General features: G+C 30.9%; 3 protein-coding genes across 11 annotated transcripts in view; 1 reads left to right on the top strand and 2 right to left on the bottom strand.

Moving 5' to 3' along the window:
- The window catches only part of LOC123719007, a 26,495-nt gene extending 7,909 nt beyond the window's left edge, over positions 1-18,586 (top strand). The window contains exons 2-8 of one of the 4 annotated variants that reach the window (XM_045676088.1): positions 736-836; positions 2,443-2,795; positions 6,304-6,438; positions 9,597-9,758; positions 11,957-12,137; positions 13,758-13,993; positions 18,468-18,586. In XM_045676088.1, the coding sequence (XP_045532044.1) occupies positions 2,542-2,795; positions 6,304-6,438; positions 9,597-9,758; positions 11,957-12,137; positions 13,758-13,973 (948 nt within the window). In that variant the 5' untranslated portion in view covers positions 736-836; positions 2,443-2,541 and the 3' untranslated portion in view covers positions 13,974-13,993; positions 18,468-18,586. Of the gene's footprint in view, positions 1-735; positions 837-2,442; positions 2,796-6,303; positions 6,439-9,596; positions 9,759-11,956; positions 12,138-13,757; positions 16,710-18,467 lie in introns of those variants that run through there. The other 3 variants (XM_045676087.1, XM_045676090.1, XM_045676086.1) reach the window with 3 other exon arrangements.
- LOC123719008 lies at positions 3,160-6,397 on the bottom strand. 4 transcript variants are annotated; one of them, XM_045676091.1, is made up of 4 exons: positions 6,275-6,397; positions 5,023-5,158; positions 3,444-3,584; positions 3,160-3,293 (listed from the first exon to the last, which is right to left on the bottom strand). In XM_045676091.1, exons 2-4 carry the CDS (start codon positions 5,154-5,156, stop codon positions 3,200-3,202), a joined length of 369 nt encoding a protein of 122 aa, XP_045532047.1. In that variant the 5' UTR covers positions 5,157-5,158; positions 6,275-6,397; the 3' UTR covers positions 3,160-3,199. The 4 variants fall into 4 exon arrangements, with proteins under 4 accessions (XP_045532047.1, XP_045532050.1, XP_045532048.1 ...); XM_045676094.1 differs by lacking the exon at positions 6,275-6,397 and adding an exon at positions 5,675-5,745; XM_045676092.1 differs by lacking the exon at positions 6,275-6,397 and adding an exon at positions 5,296-5,668.
- Positions 16,639-24,065, bottom strand: LOC123719006 (TBC1 domain family member 13). Of its 3 annotated transcripts, none has more exons than XM_045676083.1 (9): positions 23,910-24,065; positions 23,093-23,166; positions 22,711-22,836; positions 22,227-22,405; positions 21,334-21,432; positions 20,479-20,686; positions 19,841-20,042; positions 18,466-18,588; positions 16,639-18,198 (listed from the first exon to the last, which is right to left on the bottom strand). In XM_045676083.1, the coding sequence occupies exons 1-9, from the start codon at positions 23,927-23,929 to the stop codon at positions 18,081-18,083; spliced, it is 1,149 nt and encodes a 382-aa protein (XP_045532039.1). In that variant the 5' UTR covers positions 23,930-24,065; the 3' UTR covers positions 16,639-18,080. The 3 variants fall into 3 exon arrangements, with proteins under 3 accessions (XP_045532039.1, XP_045532040.1, XP_045532041.1); XM_045676084.1 differs by having other exon boundaries at positions 22,711-22,827; XM_045676085.1 differs by lacking the exon at positions 21,334-21,432.

Raw genomic sequence — 24,065 nt, 5'->3', positions numbered from 1 at the left:
AATATTATTTACCTATAAATTCTTTTATTGTCATCACTGTGGTTAGATCGAGTTTAGTTCTTTTTTTGTTTGTGGTCAGTAAAAGTGTAACGATATTCAGTATGAGATTTATAGAGTGAATAATATAATTAAACTTTAATTGATATTTTACAACTATATCACTGATCATAGATAAATTACAGTTTAGAGTAAATTGGATAAAAAATTATCGGAAAGAATGTTAGATACAATGTTCCTGTAAAATCTAAGGAAGCCGTTAAAGAGAGGTTGGCAATGACCAGTAGACTATACACTGAAGGCCATAACATTAAAATCGATACTAATAACCCCTAGCTAGTTATATCTCATAAAGATTTGAAATGGCCGTTATTCTCTAAATACTAAACGTACTATAAACCTAAATGTTTCGTCACGTTCATTTACTTTAAATGTTACACGACAAAATATTCAGAGGTTAGTGAAGATGACATCTTTTTCGTATATTGGCCAAATATTTTAACTTCTATATTATTATATATACTTAGTTATTTTGTTATCGTAGAACAGAGGATCCAGAATTTGGATCTCGCTTTGTCACATTGTTTGTTGATATGGTTACATATCAGTTTTTTTTTAGTAGATCTGTACAAATCGTAGATTCTGTATGTATGTGTTGTATAGATAAAAACCTAAAAATAGTAAAAAAACGATTATTCTTTTACTATTTTTGACTGTATGAAAATATTTTTTTTGCAGGATGCATCTACGATCGATTGATTTATTGATACGAGTTCGAGGAAGAACACTATTTTAATGCTTCATCGGGAATCATCACTGTAGACTTCTAACTATACAAGGTAGTAAATTATTTGCACTCAGCGCTTATATCGAGCTTGGATTCAATCCAGAAAAATGATAGTTTGGACTCCGCACAGAAGGCTGATCGCATTGTCTTAAAAAATGATTAGAGCTGACACGAGTCCATTGGGACTTCAACCAACACTACATCACAGTCTAGTTAATAGACAGGTTGAAAGTTTTAATGTTCCACGATCAACTTGTAATTACTACTATATTTCTACTAGACACTTGGTGCTTCCCAATCGTATTCCTACAGTCAAAGTACTGTTACAATCCACAAGTAAAAGAGGCTTGTTGATCTCTGTCCTATGTAATTTACTTTACTAAAAAAATGCTTTTGTTTCGGTTACTGCCCAAACTGGACACTCGACAGAAATAATGTAATTTTTAAAACCTTAACGTAGTTTCAAAACTTCTGAAAGTACCTAATTCTCATGTCTTATTAGATAGATGACAATATTATGTAATAAGTAACCTTGAAGTACAGTGGAGCGTATAATAGATGGGTAATTACTGGTATGCACCAGGGATTAATCTCTTGATTCAGTGGTAATTGAACCTAAATACTAACACAGCATATTAATTAATACGAGACTGTAATCAATGGCAGTATTTCATTATTTTTAAAATCAAAACAAGTTACGTAAGACCACAAGTGTAACGCGTACTTTCAATAGATATTCCGATTCAAATTATGGTCTCGTTCGTCTACACACGCTGTCATAAGCTTCAATAAAATAAATATATCCAATTTGGGTTTCGTCCTTAGAAGACGTCATTTGGGTTTGGGGAGCACATATCGGACAATTATTAAAATCTTTTGGTTCTTAAGTGAGATGAGATGACGTTTTTATACAATAAATGTTAACTAAAAATTAAAACTAATCACGTGTAGTCAATATCTTAAGAGTAATTGGGTCAGATCAATGTATAGGGAGGTACGTGGGCGGCGTCTGTAATCATTATAAGAGCTTAATTAGAGCAATGAAGCTATAGAATCGTTATTTTATAATAAAGACTCTTCAAAAGCAATAAGATACATCAATCAGTAGGTAAATTTGATAACAGGGAAGCTGGATTAAATTAACTCAAGAACAGAAATTTATATTTATCGGTTTGTTTTTTTGCAATCTACGATAGACGCGTTTATAATTAATAATAATAATTTATCACCATAACCAGATTTTAAATGTGTAAAATTTTATATGTGCCCCAGGCACCTAGGTAGTTTAAGCTGCATTCTGTGGTCATGTTCATACAGAATACAACTCAAGCTCAACTCAACTACAAGCTATTGTCGTTAAGTAATGGCGTTAAGTAATCAAAATGTTTAAGAGAACCTCTTTGTCGAAATATATTTAAAAGTAATCTGTGCACAAAATATAATATACTAAATTTAGTCCGTATTGTTTGTTAAGATTAAATTAAATTGTGCTATTAAACGTGTGACGGCAACATATTTCCATATTTACAGGAACTTAACATTCTAACTCGCCACGAACTCGTTGAACCCTGACCTAAACCAATGTTAACAAGTTCACAGATACGGATAGGATTTGCACAAAAATTATATTAGCGATAAATAAATTGACTATCTTTCAGGTCCGATAGCGGCTCCATTTGACCATAAGAAAGTGCAAGTTATGGACGATATGGGAGAATATTTTGTCAATAGAGAGACATAGATTTGAGGGCCTAGGTATGTTGTCATATATGGTGCCTGTGGATGAGAAGCCTCCGCCAGTGCCTGGTAAGGGCCGAATGGCGTTGGAGTTGGCTGGGAGCCCCGGAAGCCCAGAGTCTACAGCAAAAAAGCGAACAAACATTTCGAAGGAATCGTCTTCGAGCTCGTTCACAAGTGACCTCACAGTGTCCTCGTCTACCCCGTCGGGAGTACTGGATAAACCTAAACATAAACTACTGAATAATGGAAGTAAACACACATCCTTAAAGAGGTAAGTTGTATATGTTATTTAAATAATACATTGATGACTATTATAGTCACTCGTAGGAGCAGTGTTGGCAAGATGCCTTCAGCGTGTTACTCTGCTCCCTGAGAGCTGTTCCCTGCTGTGCACCAACGGAGTTTCAAATGATAGTCTGTCAGTTTCAGGGACAGAAAACTGATTACCTTGCATATTCAAAAAATAATCACGTTGTAGCGCCAATAGGTTTTATTAAAAAGTAAATATGTATATTTTTCAAAATCCCTAACATTAAAAGTAAAATTTTATTCAAAAACAAAGCGTGGAATAATACAGAAATTGTGGTTTTTTGTTTTATATTCTTGTAAATATGATTTAAGAACTAAAGAATTGATACAAATTATTTAAATTTATTTGTTACATTTTACGAAAGATTACCCCAAGTAATTCTTATCGTCCCATGTGTCGGGTAGGCGTACTGGGATCTTAGTAAGCCAGGATGTATAAATTTCTAATTGACAATCCGGTCTGTAAAAAATAATGTATTGTTAAGACACAATAAAATGCATAATACGCAGTATTAGATAATAAGAGAATAATAATGGCATTAATACTAATCTAAAGAATGTAAATTTAAATCAGAGCGATATTTGATCATGCAAAAAAGTGATTACAAACTTGGCAGCCAGCCAGCCGATAACACCAGTTGATGTGATTGGTACCGGTTTTAATGACTTTGTAGTTTCTGATTTGGTTACCGCATGTGGTAAAGCATCAGAAACCGCCTGCCGAATGGCTTCCGACTCCTGTAATGTTTGTCTGAAAATACAAATATGATGCATGTACGAATCCATGTTGCGTTTCATTATACAAAGGCATTGTTTCGTTTGTAATGAGATAATTTGAATATTACAGTTACGAATAAAATCTTTCAACACCCTAGATGAACGATAGATGTTAACATTTACATATAGTATCGTACATTAATTAATATTTCGAGTTTATAAAGGTAAATTGTTTGTATTGACAGAAATAATTATGTTTCGTCATACAAAATAAACAAAGTAGTAATGAGCGTTAGTTCTACATAATATTTTATTTCAGCGACATCACGCACACACATGCAATTTTGACGGCACCACCACATACATATTAAAGAAATATTTTTTACACTTTTATTAGAACCAAGGCCATGCTAATTGTGGAGACATATAAATTTAAAAACAAGCCTATTCAATCATTTCGGCCTACTTCTAGGTAGTAATACGACCAGTTATTTAAAATAACCACACGTTATAATGGGAAATAGACCATTGCCAAGTTCATGGTCAAATGAACCGTTAATAATAATTGCATTTGCATTCGTTACACGCTAAATGCCAAATGTCCGTGAAAATGTTTTTCCTTTCGTGTATTTTACGGCATGTTTGCTATAAAACTGCACAGAACAATAAGGCTTATTTAATAACTAGTAATGTAATTTACTCGGATTATACTCTTACAATGAAAAGGTTAGTTGGTAAGGCTACCTATAAATTCAGCCTTAATATTGAGGCTATTATTATACGTATTTAAATACTCTATATAAGACCAAAACTATACCATATAGTGCCGTTAACAAAAACACTTTGTTCGGCGGCGACCTACTCCAAGATCCTCTTCCTCCAAGGGTATTAAAACAGGCACACTTGGTGACTGTAGTAGTATATTTAATAAGCATATTTTTCAACAATTATTGTATAAATAATGTTAATTCCTTAGTAGACTCAACGTCAAACAATTTACATTTAAAGGCTTACGAAAACTTATGGTTTTTTGGTTTGATTGGGTTTGTTAAGATTCGGCTTTCCAATCATGGCATTTACTCTTATTTTACATTGATTTGAATGCTCTCTAATCAAAAATGAAAGTCGAAGTCGAAGTTTTCTAAGGTCACGGTTAACCTACATTTTAAGTATTGATGATAAATCAATAGAGCGTTATAGATTACATGCACTGACCCAGCATTGTGTGACGTCAATGAACCACATCGTTATGCAGTAATAATTAAATGGCAGACGATAGAGATGAGAATTTTAAATAACCTTCTTCATAAAATCCTAAAACACTAACATTAGGACAAGTTATCTAAATATACTGTCCTACAAAAATATATAAACAAATGAAAGTTTATTAGGAATATTATTAAGCAAATTGTATTAGATACAAAGTTACGTATAATATAGTCTAGAATTGAATCCTCAAAAATGTTACTTACTTGCGTTCATCTAGCAACCAACTCCACTGATCAAACCACTGCTTACGACATATATCCACCTTTTTCCATTGAGCTCGCATTTGAAATGCTTCTGTATTTGGATCATATTTTATGACACCGCCCTCTTTCGCCATCGCTTTAATAAAATAGTTTATGACAAAATTATTTTACAATTCAAGCATAATCAAAATCCTATTAATAGGACAGAGTATTATTGGTCTATTTTGAACGGGGTATCAACTAAAGAGATTTAAATATCTAGTAAAAATATACCTAAAAATTATCTCAATTATAAAAATAACCTGAAAAGCGACAATAGCTCTGATTTGCCAATTGTTCAAAGACTGACACCGAAAATGAAGTGTGCCAAGCTCAACAAAGAGTCGTGAATAGCGATCTTTAACGAATCGATTACAATAAGAACTCGAGCATGCTTTAAAAGCTACAAGTTAGGCTAGAAAGTCTATTCAACCTAATCGTAGTTCAGTTTTAGAAAAGTAGGTGTCTAACTGTCTGCATAGATATCAATGGTTGTGACTAAATGGGTTTTGTTACAATTACTTCACTGGTACGGTACTTATTACAGTTTATATTTCATTTGTATGAACTTTTACAGAGGACATGTATGAAAACTGAACAGCGTATTGCTCACCAATAAAGTAAAAACACGGTATCAAAAAAAGATAGTTAATGCAAATACTAATGAATTATTGCAGTTGTCACCATTGACAAAATGTTTTTTTTATTGAAATATTTGTAATATCTATGGAAATATTTCGTAAAATAATTCCTTTTTTTATTTTATTTTAAGACTCTTCAAATATTTCACAAGTAAAATTTATTGTTGCACCTTGAGTACTCTAAATATTTTTATTAAGTTGGTGCTCTACCATCTTTTATTAAAAATCTACGCAGGCTAACAACAAAAATCGATCGATGAAAACAGCCACAACAGTAATAAAAAATTAGCATTATATCTTCAGGAGTTTTGAAGTATTTTTATGCTGTATTTGTACTGAGATAATCGAATTGGACAATAAAAACTGTTACAGTCAGTATATTGCTTGCTTATTTTTATAGTAGGTATAGAGCCAAAGACTAATTAACCGTACTCTTAGCTAAAGAGCTCTTTCGTTCGTTTCTTTCAAATTATATTGCTGCTGTGATAAAGAGAGAGAGAGAGAGAGACTAGTTGCACGGTGACACATGATATATTTGTTTTTGAATAATTGCGTTTACAAGATAGGCATACTTGGCTCTAATGCGTCAATTTCTTCACAGGGTCTCCTTCGGCAGCTCAAAAGGATCGATGGTTGAGACTCTCATCTATGAAAGCCCTCTGCAGGAGGAACCAGAGAACTCCCCACCACCAAATCTACAAGAGACCACGTTCTTATACACGCCCGTTGAAGACGAGTACGTTCACTTATTTTAATGATGGAGTATGTTTTATTCATTTGTTTGTCGCAAGCGCGATTGCATACACAAATATCTCGAAAGAAGGTATTTCAATTTCCTTTTAAATAGATTACAATGTTGTTATACCAAAACATCTCTTACATCTAGAAAGCCTTTCAAAAATCAGTAAACAGACGAGGAAAGATTTTTAAAGTAATTTATTGTAAATAATCATAGTTCTCCTGTTCACTATAACAGTACTGTGACCGAAGTGAAATGCCACCGCTTCCATAGCTAACGTGACGAATTTGTATTATCAAGCTACATTAGGCTATAAAACTAGCGGGTTTCGAGAAACAAGTATTTCACAGAGTTATTTTTAAACTCACGTGATTACATTTCGGCAGCTATCAAGATCAAGTTCATGGCTATTACTAAGCATTACGTTACGCTCAGAACCATATAGTTTCCTTAATTAACATGCATTTTACGAAGTATTGTTTCAAAGATACTAACAGTTGTAAATGTACTTACATGATAACTTAAAATGATTATTTTATTTTATTTGTGCTTTTACACTGTGTGAATGTGCATCTTTCGAAATGATACATAATATATACTTAATGTTAATTTAAACCGTTAACAGAAATCACGTCGAAATACAAGGCTTGAAATGATCACAAGTAAAAGTATTTCTTATTAAAAAATTTATAACATATATGCAAGGAAATATTACGAAATTATTTCATAATTTTCGGATTGGATAAAATTTCGTAATAACATAATTGAAAATAGGCAAACGCGGAGCAATTCAAAACGAGTAATTATGCCAATCAATATGTCAAAGTCAGGTATAGACCGATGCGAATGACAGCGACGGTCACGATCCGCGATTAAGTTCGTAGCGCTCGACGTTCCGTACTTTTTGCTTCATTCGACATAGCCCCGCGCGCGACCGACCGCTTCTAGCATCCGAGAGTTCGAGATCGATGTTATGAACAAAGTGCCGACGCGCCAAACTATCCAGCTCTATAAGTCGTAGTGCATTTCCGTCGATGTTATCATTTTTATGGGTTCTTGAATAAGTAAATTGGAAAAGTGTTACATGTTTGAAATTAAGTGATTGCCGGCAGTAAATCGTGATCGTGATTATTGGTATGTACTTTTCGTGAACTGTTCACGTCATTTCTATGCTGCGCAATGGGTGTTCAATATTAGGGCTTTCAAGTTTGGGCAAGATAGAAAAAAATAAGCTCTTTAGTAAAGAATGTATGCATGCATGTAGCATATTATAAACCGGCTGTTTAACGTAGCCATAAAGAGTTGTAGTTTTCATGTTAATAACTCGAACATGACGTCATGAAAACAGATTTTTATGCACAAAACTCTCTTCAACTCTAGATTATTGTTACAATAACAAGGTCAATAACTAAGAACTTCCATGTAAATGTAAACAGTACATTGGCAAATGTTTTAAAACTCTATTTATAAAATAATTATCGTCGTAACCCTAAATTGAGGACCCGCCCTGCGCGTTTGGTTGGCTGCAAGGCCGCGCGGAGAAACGTCATTTCCATTTTTATTCCAAATCCGAATTCACATTTTGTCCTCAAGTCTTGTTTTATTTATGTAAGTTGTTAATATAGTATATTTAGTTCAGTATAGTACGTACTCAAGTTCTTTGTTTATGTTTCTAGCAACAGTTAAGAAAATTCCTTGTTGTTTCTGCTAAATATTTCTAATTAAGGCCTGTAAAAATTAAATTAAAATTGTTTTGTTCCAGTGTTAACATTTAAGTATAAAGTCCAAAATATTTATGTATTTAATATGCTTACTATTACATTATTATTATTATTTTTTATTATCTACCTGTGTCGTACCCCATGGCTTAGCTGACATAACCTGGAGGCTTTAGGCTTTATTATTCATTTGGATCGTAATAAACTTTCTGCCTCATCAAAAAATCATTCAGATTTGTGAAAATGTGTCTGCCCCATGTCCCAAAATCGGAAGTTACTACATTCCTAACACCCATGTATTCATTTGTTTAATGAACTCGGATTAACTATTAAGGCCTAAGTCTTTGTGCAATAAAAAATATTCAAAATACATAATACTATAGATTCTATATTTAGTCAATTTACACAAGGAACATTAAGAAACAACGTGATGAAATTAATTTCTTGTAATTGCTGTTGACATCTGTCTGATTTGTATATAGATTGACTTTGGCTTTTATTTCTGTCCAATTTTGATTTCACAAACAGCAAAATTGCTTGTCAAAAGTACATTAGGCTAAATGATGTTTTATATTGAAGTTAATAAACATGTGGGTGGCAAAGCGGTCATCAGCTAATAAAAGAACTGGGGCTGTCATTGAATTACCTTCAATTTTAATATTGTGTTTAGTAACTCTGGCGGTTGCTAATGTGCTATGATTGCTCAGCGATTGTTATGTAACTGTTGAATATGTGTACTTGACTTTGACTACTCTCATACAATTTATGAATAAAATATGCTAATATTACTTCCATAATTGTATAGTTAGTTAGTTAGCTAGCAGTTTGTTAGTTATTTTGGCAATTTTCTTATAGTAGCAAAACTTCACTGTTTATTTTTGCGTTGCTAATATAGGACATGCTTGAGAAATTTAATTTTGAGGTTTTTATGCAAATTGCAACCTACAAGTATTAATTTTAAAAATATTTCAGATAGTAGTTTAAATATGGACTGGGCTGAATACCAGTTGATTAGTTAAAAATTAGTATTTTACCAACTGTAATTTCTCATTAACATTTTTAGTGTAATTTTGAGAGTTGTATATTATATTTAGCACTCACTCTCATAAATAATATTGTGTTTAACTTAAATAGCTATTTTTAGTCTATCTATAGTGTGTGATTCATACATTTAATCAGAGCAAAATGTTATATAATTTATATAGAGGTCAGACTTGATGGCATTCAACTGTTTTAAGTGCCTTTGTAACAGAGTTTATACTTTTATCTTCAATATAATTTGTTATGCCATACATTCATTATAAGTTTCATTTATTTAAGAATATTTATTTAATTATTAAAGCGCTTTGCTGCTCAGCGATGCCTGAAAGTTATGTGATGCGATGCGATTTTTTTATAAAATTTTGAACAAATATCTTAAGTAATTCCATTTTTCAGTTCGGAGCGTTCGAAAGTTCGTGTGTCTTTCTATCAAGGAGCGAGGCCACAGTGTCTTTCTCCACCACCGGCGCAGGAGTCGCACGTGCTCTACGCGACTTTACTTTCGGCCGCAGCCAACGCAGACATGGCAGAACACGTTATGTACAATAGGCAGATAAGGTAACACACACATTTAGTACTTCAGATTAATCGATTTCTAATCACCAGGCGATAATTTTCGTTTTTGATCAAATATTTGTGGTTACTACTTACAACTTTATAATTCCGAAGTTAAATGCGATCCTTGAGCATTTAATGAGTTATTTGATTTAAATATGCTATTAATATTGTATATTTAGTTAAAAAATAATGAATTATCAAGCCTAAGTTGTATATTTCTCGTATAAAGACTTTTTTGCTTTGTTACTTCTTTATATACAATTAAAAGGTTTTAGGGTCTAAACTAATTTAAATATATTAAGTATAGAAAGGAAAGTTTTATAAAATATCTTAATGATTGTTCCTTTGATTACGAGGAACTATATTATATAATATTACAAGCCCGTAAAGACTTTTTTAAATATACAAATTATAAAACAGTATATTGATGTTATTTTTAAGTAAGATTTGAGGAATGACTAATTTTGAAATGGAGTTTAAATTTTTTTTAAAAACAAAACTTGATAATTAGATTATAGGGTCTCGTCAAACCGTTATTCGTAACGTAAACGTTATTTAAAATATTTTCTCGTAGGTCACCTCAAAGCTCGAATTACTACTGTTATTAATATGCATATTATGTATTTAGAAACTAATGTTGTGGTTTAGATAATGGAATAGTTAAATGAGGATGTAAGGGTATTGTTCACCGCAATCGTCCTGAAAGCATGAACCTGCCTCATGATTAAAATATATTTAAAATTATGTGCTAAATGAAATCGAGTAACAAGCGGTGAGACACGTTTAATACAAAATTTAAATTTGATTATAAAGATTGCTTTTCCATGTTTACAACCCTTCTATTCCATGGTTAGGACTATCGCAGTCTCCTGTTGAATAAACAAGCCGTATTGTTTTAGATTTAGACTGATTAGGTCTAATAAATTATTTGAAACAGTTTGTTGGCAGCTGGAATTTTTTATTCAATGTCTGTCCTTTGTTAAAGTCAGTGATGACGGCATCGCTTATTTTTGTTCTGGTTACAAATGCAATCAGTTTATGCGATTCCCACCCAAATGCATTGATACTTTGTATAATCTAACGTTTCTCATACAATAGGTATTCATCGGTGTGGTCGATAACTATTGTGTGTTTAGATTTAGCCCTACATTGACTGCGCAATATTTATTATTCACGTTTCTACAATAATTAGGACAGTGTCGAAGTACTAAACGACGAAATTTTAATAATTCGAAAACCATTTAAACCAGTAAGTAAACGACGCACACAAGTATTGACTCGTTACAAAACATAAAAGTATTATTATTACTTAGGAATTTAGCAGGATAATTTGATTCAATCTCGAGTGATAATTATAATTAATTAATGTATATTGGTAGGTATGTATATAGTTCAGGCTACCAGTAGTTATCAATTTTAGTCTCTTCCGCACCGACTAATAAGTCAGTTTTTCCTTATTTCTATATATATATATCGTACCATTTGTCCAGATAAGTTTAATAGTAATTGCCACCGTTTTTAAATTTCATGCCACAGAACCAATATAAATTGTTTTAATTAAAAGGTCAAGACATCATCTGTTTGACCGTGTACGATTGAATCATATTATGTTCATGGACATCTAGAAAAGTATATTTGGGTTCATATAACTGTTCCTTCTGTTTACGTAACGTTCGTGGGATTCATATAATAGATACTTATCTTAACACGAAAGTTATGTTCCTCGAAATATGTAAGGAAAGATTTAATCTCAGGACGTGAAGCGCATTCGCGATTTCTTAAAGTCGTGCTAAAACAGTTAAGTTAATGATTTCTCGAGAGCTATTCAAATTGTAACTGGAATAAGCATTTACTAGGTAATGTTTAACAATACATTATAAAACTATAGTACAGATAGTCGTATAGTTAAGCCAATTTTGATGATTGATCTTTTTAAAATGTAAAAATATAGCGGAATTCTAAAGTGACTCATCAATGTAGCACCTACACTGTTTTGTAAACATATTGGTGTGAATATGTTTGCATAAGATCACTCAATACTTATTTAATGGTCAAGGACTACCAGTTAAAATCAAGTTGAGGCGTAGACAATGATAATTTCATTTTTATTTTTTATACAAATATTCATCATTTCTGACGTAAGAACCTATTTTAAGGTATTATAATTTATTACTATATTGACTGCATAACTATTTCAGCACGGAGAGTGGGTGGGATAACCCCTTCAGGCCCGACGGAGACCTGAGCCGGGAGGCAGATGAAATTGTCTCTCTGATCAAGGGCGGTAAACCTATAACTCCAACGCCAAATGCTGGTGTCCCGCTGCTTTCTGCTGAAGAAGAGGAGGAAGTAACAAGCCCTGATAATGTAAAAGCAATTGTATGTATTGTGTGTGTGAGGAAGTTACAAATAATATTCTAACTAAATTCAACACAAACATGGTCCAATGTGGCAAATAATCCAAAACAATTTTTTTTTTCAATTTTTAATACAAATACTTACACAAAAACTCGTAATGCAATGTGTTAATGCTTTTGAGTATTAATGATATCTAGATTCTAATGTAAATGATATCTATGTCACAATTATTACAATATTTGTTATATTAATTAATTCATTATTTTTGGGAATCTACGTAGGGAACACCCAAAACATTCTTTATTTAAATTTATGAGCCACCTTTACGGGTGACGTAATATGATTCTTATATATATATATATGTATATATGTTTAGTACCTCAATCTTTAAATGTAGTCTACCAGCAACGCTTTTTGACCACTGTAAAGGTGGTTTAGAGGTTCACAAAATCCTATTATACATTAGGCGTTGATGAATCAGCCAGAACATACTAATGTATGTAAATTAGACCATTCGACTAAAAGTTTTTTTGCCATCATAGACTGAGTTGCTATTATGTCCCTAATTTCTCAATACAAAATGGTTCACCATTAATTCTAGCAATTGTTTGCCAATTGCGGTTATTGGCTTAATAGGCCAAATATGAATTAGGCAAAAATAATTTACCAATTAGCCAATGACTAAAGGATGTAATTGACTAGAACCATTTCTTAGATATAACAAATTCAGAGGCGGATATCCTATTATGGAAGGTAGCCTTTCTATTCGGGACTTTTCTATTTATGGTAGTGTGAAGGGCTCTTGCTTAGAATACTTAATAACACAATGACTTTTTGACGAGTTAAGGTATCAGTTATATTAGAATTCAATTTGATTCAAAAGCTATTTTTAGTTGTTGCTACTTCTCAGTTTACATATATTACATTACATTTACAGGACAGAAACAATCCCGCGATTTCGTTTCGCGTTAATATGATTTTTTACTTAGTCTACCTTTTTAGTCGCTACATTCCAACATATATATCTAAAGACTGTTCTCTTGGTCAGAATGTTTTTTTTATATTTGTCCAATTTTCTGTATAAAAACTTTCCTCAGAGTTCAGATTAAATAAAAAAATTGTCACGCATCGGTCCGTTAGCCGTCGAGTTTTGGGTTTAGAAACAAATTTTGCGATTCTGCTGCACTCACTAACAAATAAATATCCGTGAAACGTATTACTATGAGCCTCATTCATACTGCTGCGTTTAATAAACTACCTTAGGTTTGAAGGAATTATTTAATTTACATAGTATTTTAAAACAAAATCGCATTTATGCCAGACACTTCATAAATATTACCACTAAAAAACGTTTTAACTATAAAACAATACAAAACACACTGAACTCATAAAAGATTACTATATTGGCGCATATCGGGTCTTAGTTACTTCAAACATCAACATCAACAACATAATGTTGTACTAGTATACAGTTTCGTATAAATCTGTAACATATTAACACACGTTTCTGCATTTTCGTGTTAAATATACAATAAACTCTTTATGATAACGGATGTACTATCTCCGTTCAATCTGTAGACCTAATTAATAATCCAAAATGTCAAGAAACATAAATTATATGATCCATTCACATGTTTCTAGGCCAGCCCGCCAATGTCACCGGAAACGAAAATGTCGAGTCCTGTCCAACAAAGCACTCCAAAAGCGATGAATGGTACCAAAAACGGTACAGCCGTTACTGAGATACGATCCGGCCAAGTGGAAGTCCAACGCGCACCGCCGCAGGAGCCCATGCAACCCGAACACGTGACGATTAAGCCCAAGTGTAAAAAGTGTAAATGCTGTGTCGTCCAATAAGCTTTCACCGACATACAATGGTAAATTATCCTAATTTAACTTTGCTCTTATATTTATTTTTATGTATTTTGCATGTTATTGTACCAATTTATATCTAAAAATCTATTGAAAGTCCAAGGACTGGAATAAGCTATTTTAGATTAGGATAGTAAAACCATTCACCAGTAACACTCCGCTTATGTCTACCATTAATCCTTCAGCATTTACTCGGTGCTCATTAATTCTGTCTTCATAAAACCCTTGTTCGCTGCCTTTTTATGTGTTTATTGTACTCAAGTCGTAAAACACATTTCCCCTAATATTTTTGTATTCTGCTACTATATAGGACTTGATAGCGTACAAAGTTATTATAATTAGTCTGGTTCAACATGATTTTTGCCTGAGATGCAATAGGTTTATTTACTTGAATTATTCCCTAGAAATATACGCTGTCCCGTGTCTCTAGAATATGAGCTCTGCTTTATTCAGATTTGGTGGAAAGCATATGTTTATAGGAAAATGTTTTTGGTGCATTATAATTTAAAATACCAGGCACATTAAATGTTTTGTTTGAGTTGTGATTATCATTTTGTAATTTAGATTATGGCTGTCTATTTATTACTAAATTATCGAAAATATTTTAGGACTTTAACTAATATTTGTACCTCTAATCGTTAACGTTTGTGAAGAATCTCAACAAAACTATATATCATACCAGAGTTAAATAAAGTGTTAAAAGGATGTCGGGATCCTTTAACCTGGGCACAGATGGTTATATTTAAGATGTTGTCAAAATTAATCACCAAATGAAATTTTCTATACAAATGCAAAATTTGGATTAACTGATTGCAAGGCCAAATAATTTTATCCATCAATGCCCGGTTTAAATACCCTTATTTTAATCTACATTTGAAAAAAAGCCTCTATCATTTGGTATATTATGAGACGTTTATCGTGATTTCAACATATTATTTTAAAACTGTTATAAGTTCTGTGTTGAATAATGTTTACATAATTTAAATGTATATTTTTATATATTTATTAAAATAAAGTATTAACAGTAAAATAGTATGATTACATAGTATTGGGATGATATCAGTGACTGTACTAGAATAATTAAATTTACTTTCAGCTATTCCCTTCCACCGCTATAAGGATTGTAAAGTTAGGGATGGGATTGTGATGCGGTCTAAACAGAAAGGCACAGGTGATGAAAGACTGTTTAAGCATATGAGGGGTTTATAGCGCGTGGTGTATGCTTATGATAGTATGTAACGCTATAGTCATAGACATCACAACATTTAGACCCGTTTATGTAATTCACGCTTGCGTCCAGTAGTACTATTATTCCTCTTGTTGTATAGACTAGTATATTATTTATTTTATTTAAGCGGCAAAGTAACGGTATTGTTATGAGCATCCACAGATAACAAGAAGTTAAGTCCAATTTTTATACTTTTTTATTTAATTTTAGGGTATTAAAATGTCACAGTGTATTTTATTATGCAATTCAACATGGTACTAATTAAAAGTACAACAGAAAGATTAGTTGCAAAAATAGCGTCATACTCTTTCTTAAAGAGGATTCATATGTCTTACATTTAATCTTACGAAGTTTTATCCTTGTATCAGAAAGGTAAAGATAATACCGAAGCTTTGCTGCCAGGACTGCGAGTTTGACTATATGTTTTTCAATAAAATCGAATAATTCAATAGTGCTATAGTAGTGTTACTTGACATCTAGAGGGCGTGATACGAAGTTTGCAAGTTTTGAGATTAGTTTCCCTTGAACGGAATAGTTCCCTTAAGTAGATAGGTAAATAGAAAGCTAAATTAAGATATAATTATTCAGGTTATTTGTTATTGATGGTTATTTAAAAATAAATTATTTTTATTTTATCAATAGGTTTTGTTTTTAGATTTAAGCGGTATTAAACAGTTTAAGAATTTTTCTGTACTGATTAGATCATTTTAACAGCCATTTGAGTAATTGTGATGTGATTCGTTTGTGAAAAATGATTGTACGCAGTGTCGCTTTATAACAAGCACTGAGGCGATTACATTTTGGCTAATAATTCAATGGTACTAGCTTAGCATTAAAAGTCAACCCGTTCAAGCCCTGGTCATTATAACATCGCTATTAGATATAAGAAAATATTAAATAATATTGGCTTCATATCAAATGATCCCTCGGTTAAGCTTATCGCTATACAATAAAATAACTGACTTAAAACTCACGGCTTTTAAATGATTCGCCCATTATATAAATAATTATTTCTTGACTGTTTTTATAAGTTTCATGTAGGTGCATTCTTTCTTGCACAAATTTATTATAATTAAAATTGGGCCATCTTTTAAATCGGATATTTTGTAATTCAAATATAAATTGAATTAATAAGATCATTTTGTGTTTGTAAGGTTTTCTGACTGCCTGATTAGGACGTCTCTGTATCAATGGCAGAAGTACAAGACAACGGTTTTGTTGTTAACTTGAACCCAATATGTTCCTTAATAAAGTTTTTTATTTGCATGTAAAATACTGTCATTAAGGTTCTATATTTTTTTAATTATTTGCTTCCAGTAGGTCTCTTTGGATGTTAAGTGTCTCATTTTAGTGATAAGAATATTATTGTTTCCAATATTTAATAATAGCCATATGTATGAAAAATATTTCTATAAAATATTATTTCTATTGTCAATCGATGAATATGTACAAATTGGTTTTAATTTTTATTTATATTAAATCTTTAAAGCCGTTTTCTTGTTTTATTGCAATGAAAGCAATTTTTTTTACTTTAAAATTTATTGCAAACATTTCTAAAATAGAAATGTACTGGGTTGTTCAATACACATGCAATGAAAATAACACCAGCAAACCAAGGTCATTTTTAAAGATAATAATTTATATGAATGAACACCTCAGCTATTTTCTTACAAATGTTTAGTATACAATTGAATAATATTCTACATTTATATACGATAGATATATAAGTTCCAAAACGCGACCTTTATGAAGACATTTGCATTTAAATCTAATTATCAAATAGTAAAATAAACTTTACACTGTTTAACTTAGCAGTGTAATTAAATTATAAACATTATTTGCCATTTTTATTGTCAACATAATTACATTTAAATTCATGTTAGTTGCTTAACAGTATTAGGTCTAGGCAAAAGGAACTAATTAAATTAAAAATATATTAGATTCGCTGAAATGCCTTTACCTACATACATTTAACATTTTTTTGTAAAAGGGGCTTTAAATTCGATACAATCTTACTCTATTTAAACAATATCGTAAACATTATTAATATTTTAATAAACGTTAATATTGGTTATATGTAATTTTAAAAATTTGAGACTTAGTATAAAAATTCAACAATTTGTAAAATAAAAAATAACGACACCGAATGATATTTATCTTATGGCTACAACGAGTTTGACGTATTAAAAGCTCTGACGAAATACTCATAATATTCATATCGTTTGACGAAATTTATTAATGATATGATTAAAAGTTACATATAATATTTACAATATGTCATTTATATAATGTGTATGGCATTTAACTAAACCTATACCTGTTTGTAATATTGAATCAAAATAATCAAGAAGAGATTCGGTTGATACGTACGTTTTGTACTTACAATAAAAAAATTACACCTAATTATGTACTAAGGAATATTTTAGTAAAAAATATCAGTCGATTTCTGAACAATTCGCCTTATAATTTATTGTTGAGTTTAAATTGGAATCGGCACTAGGCCTTTTATGCTACTGGAAATTACTATTATTAAAGATTCATTACTTATTTGAAGTTTTCAATATAAAAAACATAGTAATGTAATTATTGCGAAATTAAATGTTTTAGATATATTATGATAAAATTTATAAATATACCCGAACTATATAGAAATTGGACAATATTAACAGTAAATTATTTTGTGATAAATTTTAAGACAGTCAGCTGTAGATGTTAATTTTTTCCTATAATAATCCGGATTACTATGAAAGCTTATCAATCATGGGAAACACGATTTCTCCAGGTTTTAGATACTATATAAAGGCATGTAAGAACTAAAATAATAGAAAATTTAAATATTAAAAAAAAATTGGGGCACATTTGTTCTACAAACGTATTGTTCTCGCTTTAGTAACAATAAGAGATACATCCATGGGTGGAAAATGTTGCAGTAACTTCACGTTAGACGCAAAATCTCCGGTCATTAAGTCGTCCCTCACTAACCTGGAATTATTTACTTATGATTATAATGATATTGTAAACTAAATAATGCATTCTTAATAGATCTGATACTAAGAGATACTGGAAGAAGATAGCCAAGCATCAAACATTAAAAAATACTTTTTCCAAAATAAAACACATTTATGACCCCACAACACCACGCCATTGTGGATACCGTAAGCCAATTTCAGGAACCCATTGAATTAATTAATGCATTTTAATCCTGTAAAATATTTTCTTATGTTCCACGTTTTACTTAAAATATCTTACAGAATCATGGCGCAGCAGACACTTATCAGGAAATCGAACCTAGTGCTGTCCGCGAATAAGGAATCCCATATACGCTCAACATCGGGGAGAGAAAACTCTTGTGACAGCAGAAGTGTCAGCCATCTGTAAATAAAATAATTAAAAAAAATTGTTGTTTTGTTATCTACCGTCGAATAAGTCACGTTAAAAGCTTTGTATATTTAATGTTTAAAACCTTTATTCCCATTAAAAAAATGAAAATTTTCACGGGAACTTAATTATTATTCAAATTGCAAATCGTTATTGGACAGCAGTTCTAATTTTGGTCACCTGGGCCATATGTAATTTTAGGCTCTATTAAATTGATTAAATGCAGTTATTATTGGTTAGCTATTAAAGAAAAGATCTAAAAATAGTTTACAGATATCTTTAAATAATCGGTTTCGGCAAGATAGGCTATTATGTCCTTGACAACCAGATTATTAGAGAAACTAATTGGATTAAATAAATAAGTTACATTTAAAAAAATATATTTTTAAGTACAAATCAATTACTAAACTTTATTATGTAAAAGAATTAAACGAAATCACGTGGCTTATTGCCTATTTTAATGTCTCATCGCTTCGACTCGTCAGCATAAAAAAGTCAGATAATATTAGAAAAAAAAACTGCATGTATTTTACTATGTGTATTGCCTAAAATAACACAAGGTTAATTTTTTTATTGTATGTCGGGTGCAGAAAATTGATAATAAAATGCAACCTGAGGCAAATTTTATACTTGACCGTGAGTGCAACAATTTTGTAAAATTCAACGTAGAAACGTTGTATCAATAAATGTGCAAAAATAGGCTTTGAGTCTGATAAAACATATAAATACATTATAAAAAAATTGTGTTAATCAAAATAAATCGTACTATGTATGTAATAAACGGAACACAGAGGCTAGTTGTTGTTTTAATTTTAATTAATTAAAAGGAATATTCAAATGAGAACCCTCGAACACACCTAGCGTTCGGGCTGGGTTTCTAACACCATATTAACATTAGTGGCAGTACAATCGTTGTTCTTGGCAATTTTTTTAGCCAAATAGGTGTTCATCCTTCTGTGTCCCGTATCAAATCGTATAAGATTGAGTTCCGGCAATTAGGAAGTAAGATGACACAGTGTAGTTTCGTTTATTTGTGATTGGTCACCTCTTATCGTCTCGTCTAATTGCAGATCGATCAATTTTTCCTTTTGACCACTCAAATCAAACAAAATACGCAATTATATTGTCACTGAGGGTTCAAGTGGGCATTGGGTTCACTAATTTTACTACAACTAAACAGGCCTAGGAATGTGTCTAAGCGAAATGTAAAAAATGACAATTTAATACATGATAAAATAAATTATACCTGAAGCTGTAGTACTGCGGTCGCAACTCCTGCTTGGAAAGTCTCTCCCAGACAGCGTAATCATTAATTTTTAATCGTTCACTTAAACGAAACATCATATTATTAATACCACTCTCGGTCTCGTCAAGTGAACGAATGAAGAAATCTCGTATCTCAGCCATCAGGTTTGTAAAACAGAAGAAACAGTCGGCTTCCGCGTTCTCTGAAAGTTAACACAGCCCATAAAAGAAATACGAACGTAATAAAATCTCTATAAATATGTATGTGTACATTAAAATTACCCGATTGCTTTAATTTAGGTAGAGGTCATTTTTATTCTAGGCATATACATGTTTTATTATCATAGATAATAAATTGGCTCAAGTACAAACCGTTTTATTTTCCCAACAAGTTAATTCTACAATCACCTCAAACAAAAATAATTGTTTAAATTCTGTCACATAGAATACTATTTAGTATAGAGAGCGATAGATGAAGTAAATCAAAGTGAAGGGATTCGGAGGTACATGAAAATAGTTTTAGATCTTTACGTGGAAAAAATAATACTTCAGAATACATGATATTACTTCCAAGGAACAAGAGAACAATTTTTATATGGAATCTTCCCACAATTTAGCTTATTGTTAAAATATATTCACTTCTTTGTTCCATATCAGGATCAACAGCAAAGGTATGATATATTGGTCCAATTATTTCATTCATGCCTTGGACGTAGCCCTGGCCAGGGTTCAGCTTTGCATAAAGGAAGAGCATCCTCTCCACCACTTCCCAGTGAGCTTCAGCTCCCTCCTTCAATGGTACATAGTCCCCACTTAGATTCTCCGTACGACGAATAACATTGTTGAGCTTAAAAATAGTTATCAAATTAATAAAATATCCCTGAATTTTTTATGATCTATCTTTATTATTTATCATGTATGTTAATATTATTATTTTATACATGTTATCTTTTTAAGGAATTTTAATTGTGTCATATTGGATTCGGGACACACATAGTCCTAAGTCTCCTTTCTGAATATCACCCTTGGTCTCTTTGTATTTTATAAAAAATATTCACATATTTCAACATAACTGTGAAAACCTATAAAATGCGTATAATATACATTTACATACATATTAGTATGGATTAAATACCAATGGCGCCCTAGTGTATGCACAAAACTGAGATTAATTTATTGAAATATGCCTGTAATTAAAAATCAGTCCAATGTATTCCCAATCACTATTAATCGTCGTGTTCAGATTAAAAAATATAACATTCCATAAACATTATTCTAAATAATATCTACTGATAATATACACTAAAACTGAAAACTATACCAAGATTGACAATTATTCTCAATACTATAATAATTATAAAATAATCTTCTACCTAAGATGATTATAGAGGAATCGAAACTATGGCTTTGTTCAACACATTAAACTTAAAAGAGGATGCCAAGAGAAAATAGAGACACGTGTTCTCCAAAAAAGGAGATTTTACAAAGCTATACCTTGACTAATCCGAATCCTCTTTGTTCTAGTGTTGAATAGTTCAAAACTTTTTGCTCCACTCGTTGATGTAAACGTTTCAATCCATTGCTATTTACTACCTATACATAAATAAAATCATTTTACCTGATAGATTACTCTAAAAGTTCATACATTCAATTCAAATTCTATTATTTGTAAGTCCGGTCAAAACAGACTTTGAAGGTTAATATAATTCCCAGAGTGACATAACCACTCTACCAGAGATAAGTCATCCTAATACATTAGGATTATTTAGTTTATTTCTATACCTACAACTCATTTAAATTGTACAAAATAATTAAAGTTGTTGTAAAAATGTAGCCAAGAACGGAATACATATAGAAAGTATAGACACCAAGTGAACTGTAAACATATAAAAGATAGAAATAAAAACAAATAAAATATATTTAACCATATAAACTGTTGTTTATTAAGTCTATGTTTTTTGTTTTTGCATATTTTTGCTGTAAAACTTGGTTTTGATGCAATGTAAAATTTTACCATGAATTTTTTTTATGTAGAATTGACTTATATACAATAACATTTTACAACTTTAATATTTCTAACATTATGTATATATTTTGACCACAATGGGAATTACTATAACCTGAATATTTAGGACTAAGTCCACTGAATTAAATTTGTATGACACAGAGTTAAGTATTTCTATAGTTTAGTACTATGATAAGTACAAAAACTTTTATTGCCTAAAAGTTATACATTCAGTCTTTAAAGATTAACCTGGATGGGCTGAATCTCTAAAAACTGAAATATACAACTATGTTATGTATTCAAAATAATATATATTTTATTACCTATAACTATATATAATAAATAGGGAGCCATCAAGCAATGCCATAAATCATTAACTTACTTCTGAGCAGGGAAATTCAGTAGCGGATTGAAAAAAGGATATCTCTGGACATAATCTTCTTACATCTTTATCAATTTGTAAAAGAACTTCATTATCTTTGAAATATTTACTCCAAGAGCTTTCAGGACTTATACTTAGAGGATGATCAGTGGGACCACCTGGAGATACTATCATTTCCTCTGAAAAATGTTTAGTAAACCAATAAGTCATCAATATTATAAGGTATTGATATCTCTGGCTCTCTCTCTATTAGCCATATGCTATGATAATTGATAGCTTCTATAAATCACAAACTTGGCTTATTCACTGAAGTTTTTACACAGACCATAAATGTTTTGTTGAAATCATAGAAAGCATAGAAATGGATTTCTTCTTTGATTAAAATTATTTTTTTCTTCTTAATTGACCACTACTAAATCCTAACAATTTACATACTTAATCATTAAAAAATAAAAAAAAATATCATTTATAGTGCTACTTTCACCTATGAACTCCTTATACAGGGATCTTTGTTTTTTAAGTGTGGCTTCCCATTTGTTTCTCTGTTTTGGAATGTAGTGAAGAAATATCTTCCATATCAGAGAACGAAGGCCTTTTTCTTCTGTAATACCTTAAATTGGTTTTGTAACATTAATATCAGTATTTGTTTTAATATGCAGATTAATAATTTATTAACAAAGCATGAATATGAAACAACTAATAAAAAATCTAGAAGTGGACTTGAAATTTACTATCTAGTAATTTTAGCCCTAATTATATTCTCTTATTTAATTATATTAATTTTTTTTAAATTCTCAGAATATAAGTAACTATTGCATGATATTATAAGATATATATAAAAATTTAGAAAACATATTATAAATTACCATTAAATGCCAATGATTGAAGTATGTTAATGTCAATCTCATCAGTACTGAGGACATCTTCAAAAGCTTTAATTCTGAAATTAAATATTAACATAAGAACCTATTTTTAAAACAAGCTATGCTAGGAATTCATATATAGAATACAAGATACAAAATTTGCTATGATATGTTACTATACTATTTTGATAAAATCAGTATTTTGGTTGACACAATAACATTAGTATGCTAAATTTCATTTTTTTTAGTTTAGCCGTCAAGTAAAATTCAACTCTTTCAGAGGTTCTTTTTATCTAGATTTATAACCAAAAAGTTGCTAAAGCTAAGATAGATATCTTATTTGAGAAGATAATTGCACTACATCATAGGACATATTAAACCACTCCATTTCACATCTCATTATCACACATATAATATATATTTTAATAAATATTTACTTAAAATTGAAAATTATGAGATTCAATGAAGATTATTACATTAATAGGGATCTGATAATGTGGACCCAATGTAGCCTTAATTGTAAAAAAAATATGTATAATATATGAGATATTTTAATACTGTGGGTATATAGAGAATACATACAGTATTGTAATAGGTTTTTTAGGCAGTTATAACGTGTAGAAGACATCTTTTATAACACAATTTTTAAAAAGGCATTGGAATTTACATTCTGGGTATCTTTAGGTAGATTTATAAACATATTTAAATATCTCAAATCACTGTAGGTTCCGATATTGATGATGATGTATTAATACCTCACGCCCTCTTTCAAATAATTGTGGAGAGCTTCTATAGAGATACATCAAGAACTCTGATTTACCTGGCCTTATGTAAACTCATAATAGTTGTCTGTATACCGATTTTCTAATCAAATGTAACTAAAATATTTTTTTCTTGTAGAAAACTCAAACCACTGATCAGGTATTGAGATTATTGAAAAACAAATCTGTAATCTGTATTCGTCAGTTTAGTTTAA

The sequence above is a fragment of the Pieris brassicae genome, chromosome Z (assembly GCF_905147105.1).
Source record: "Pieris brassicae chromosome Z, ilPieBrab1.1, whole genome shotgun sequence".
Taxonomy (NCBI): domain Eukaryota; kingdom Metazoa; phylum Arthropoda; class Insecta; order Lepidoptera; family Pieridae; genus Pieris; species Pieris brassicae.
This window is presented reverse-complemented; position numbering and strand designations above follow the sequence as displayed.

Excerpts from the sequence above, each read along its gene's own strand:
- LOC123719008 (XM_045676091.1), bottom strand. The coding sequence starts at position 5,156 with ATGGCGAAAGAGGGCGGTGTCATAAAATATGATCCAAATACAGAAGCA. Across the intron at positions 3,585-5,022 it reads TGGTTGCTAGATGAACGCAA|ACAAACATTACAGGAGTCGG; the intron begins GTAAGTAACATT and ends TTGTATTTTCAG. Across the intron at positions 3,294-3,443 it reads ATCGGCTGGCTGGCTGCCAA|ACCGGATTGTCAATTAGAAA; the intron begins GTTTGTAATCAC and ends TATTTTTTACAG.
- LOC123719006 (XM_045676083.1), bottom strand. The coding sequence starts at position 23,929 with ATGAGTTTACATAAGGCCAG. Across the intron at positions 20,687-21,333 it reads GAGGATTCGGATTAGTCAAG|CTCAACAATGTTATTCGTCG; the intron begins GTATAGCTTTGT and ends ACTATTTTTAAG. Across the intron at positions 20,043-20,478 it reads TCCTGATATGGAACAAAGAA|AGAACGCGGAAGCCGACTGT; the intron begins GTGAATATATTT and ends GTTAACTTTCAG.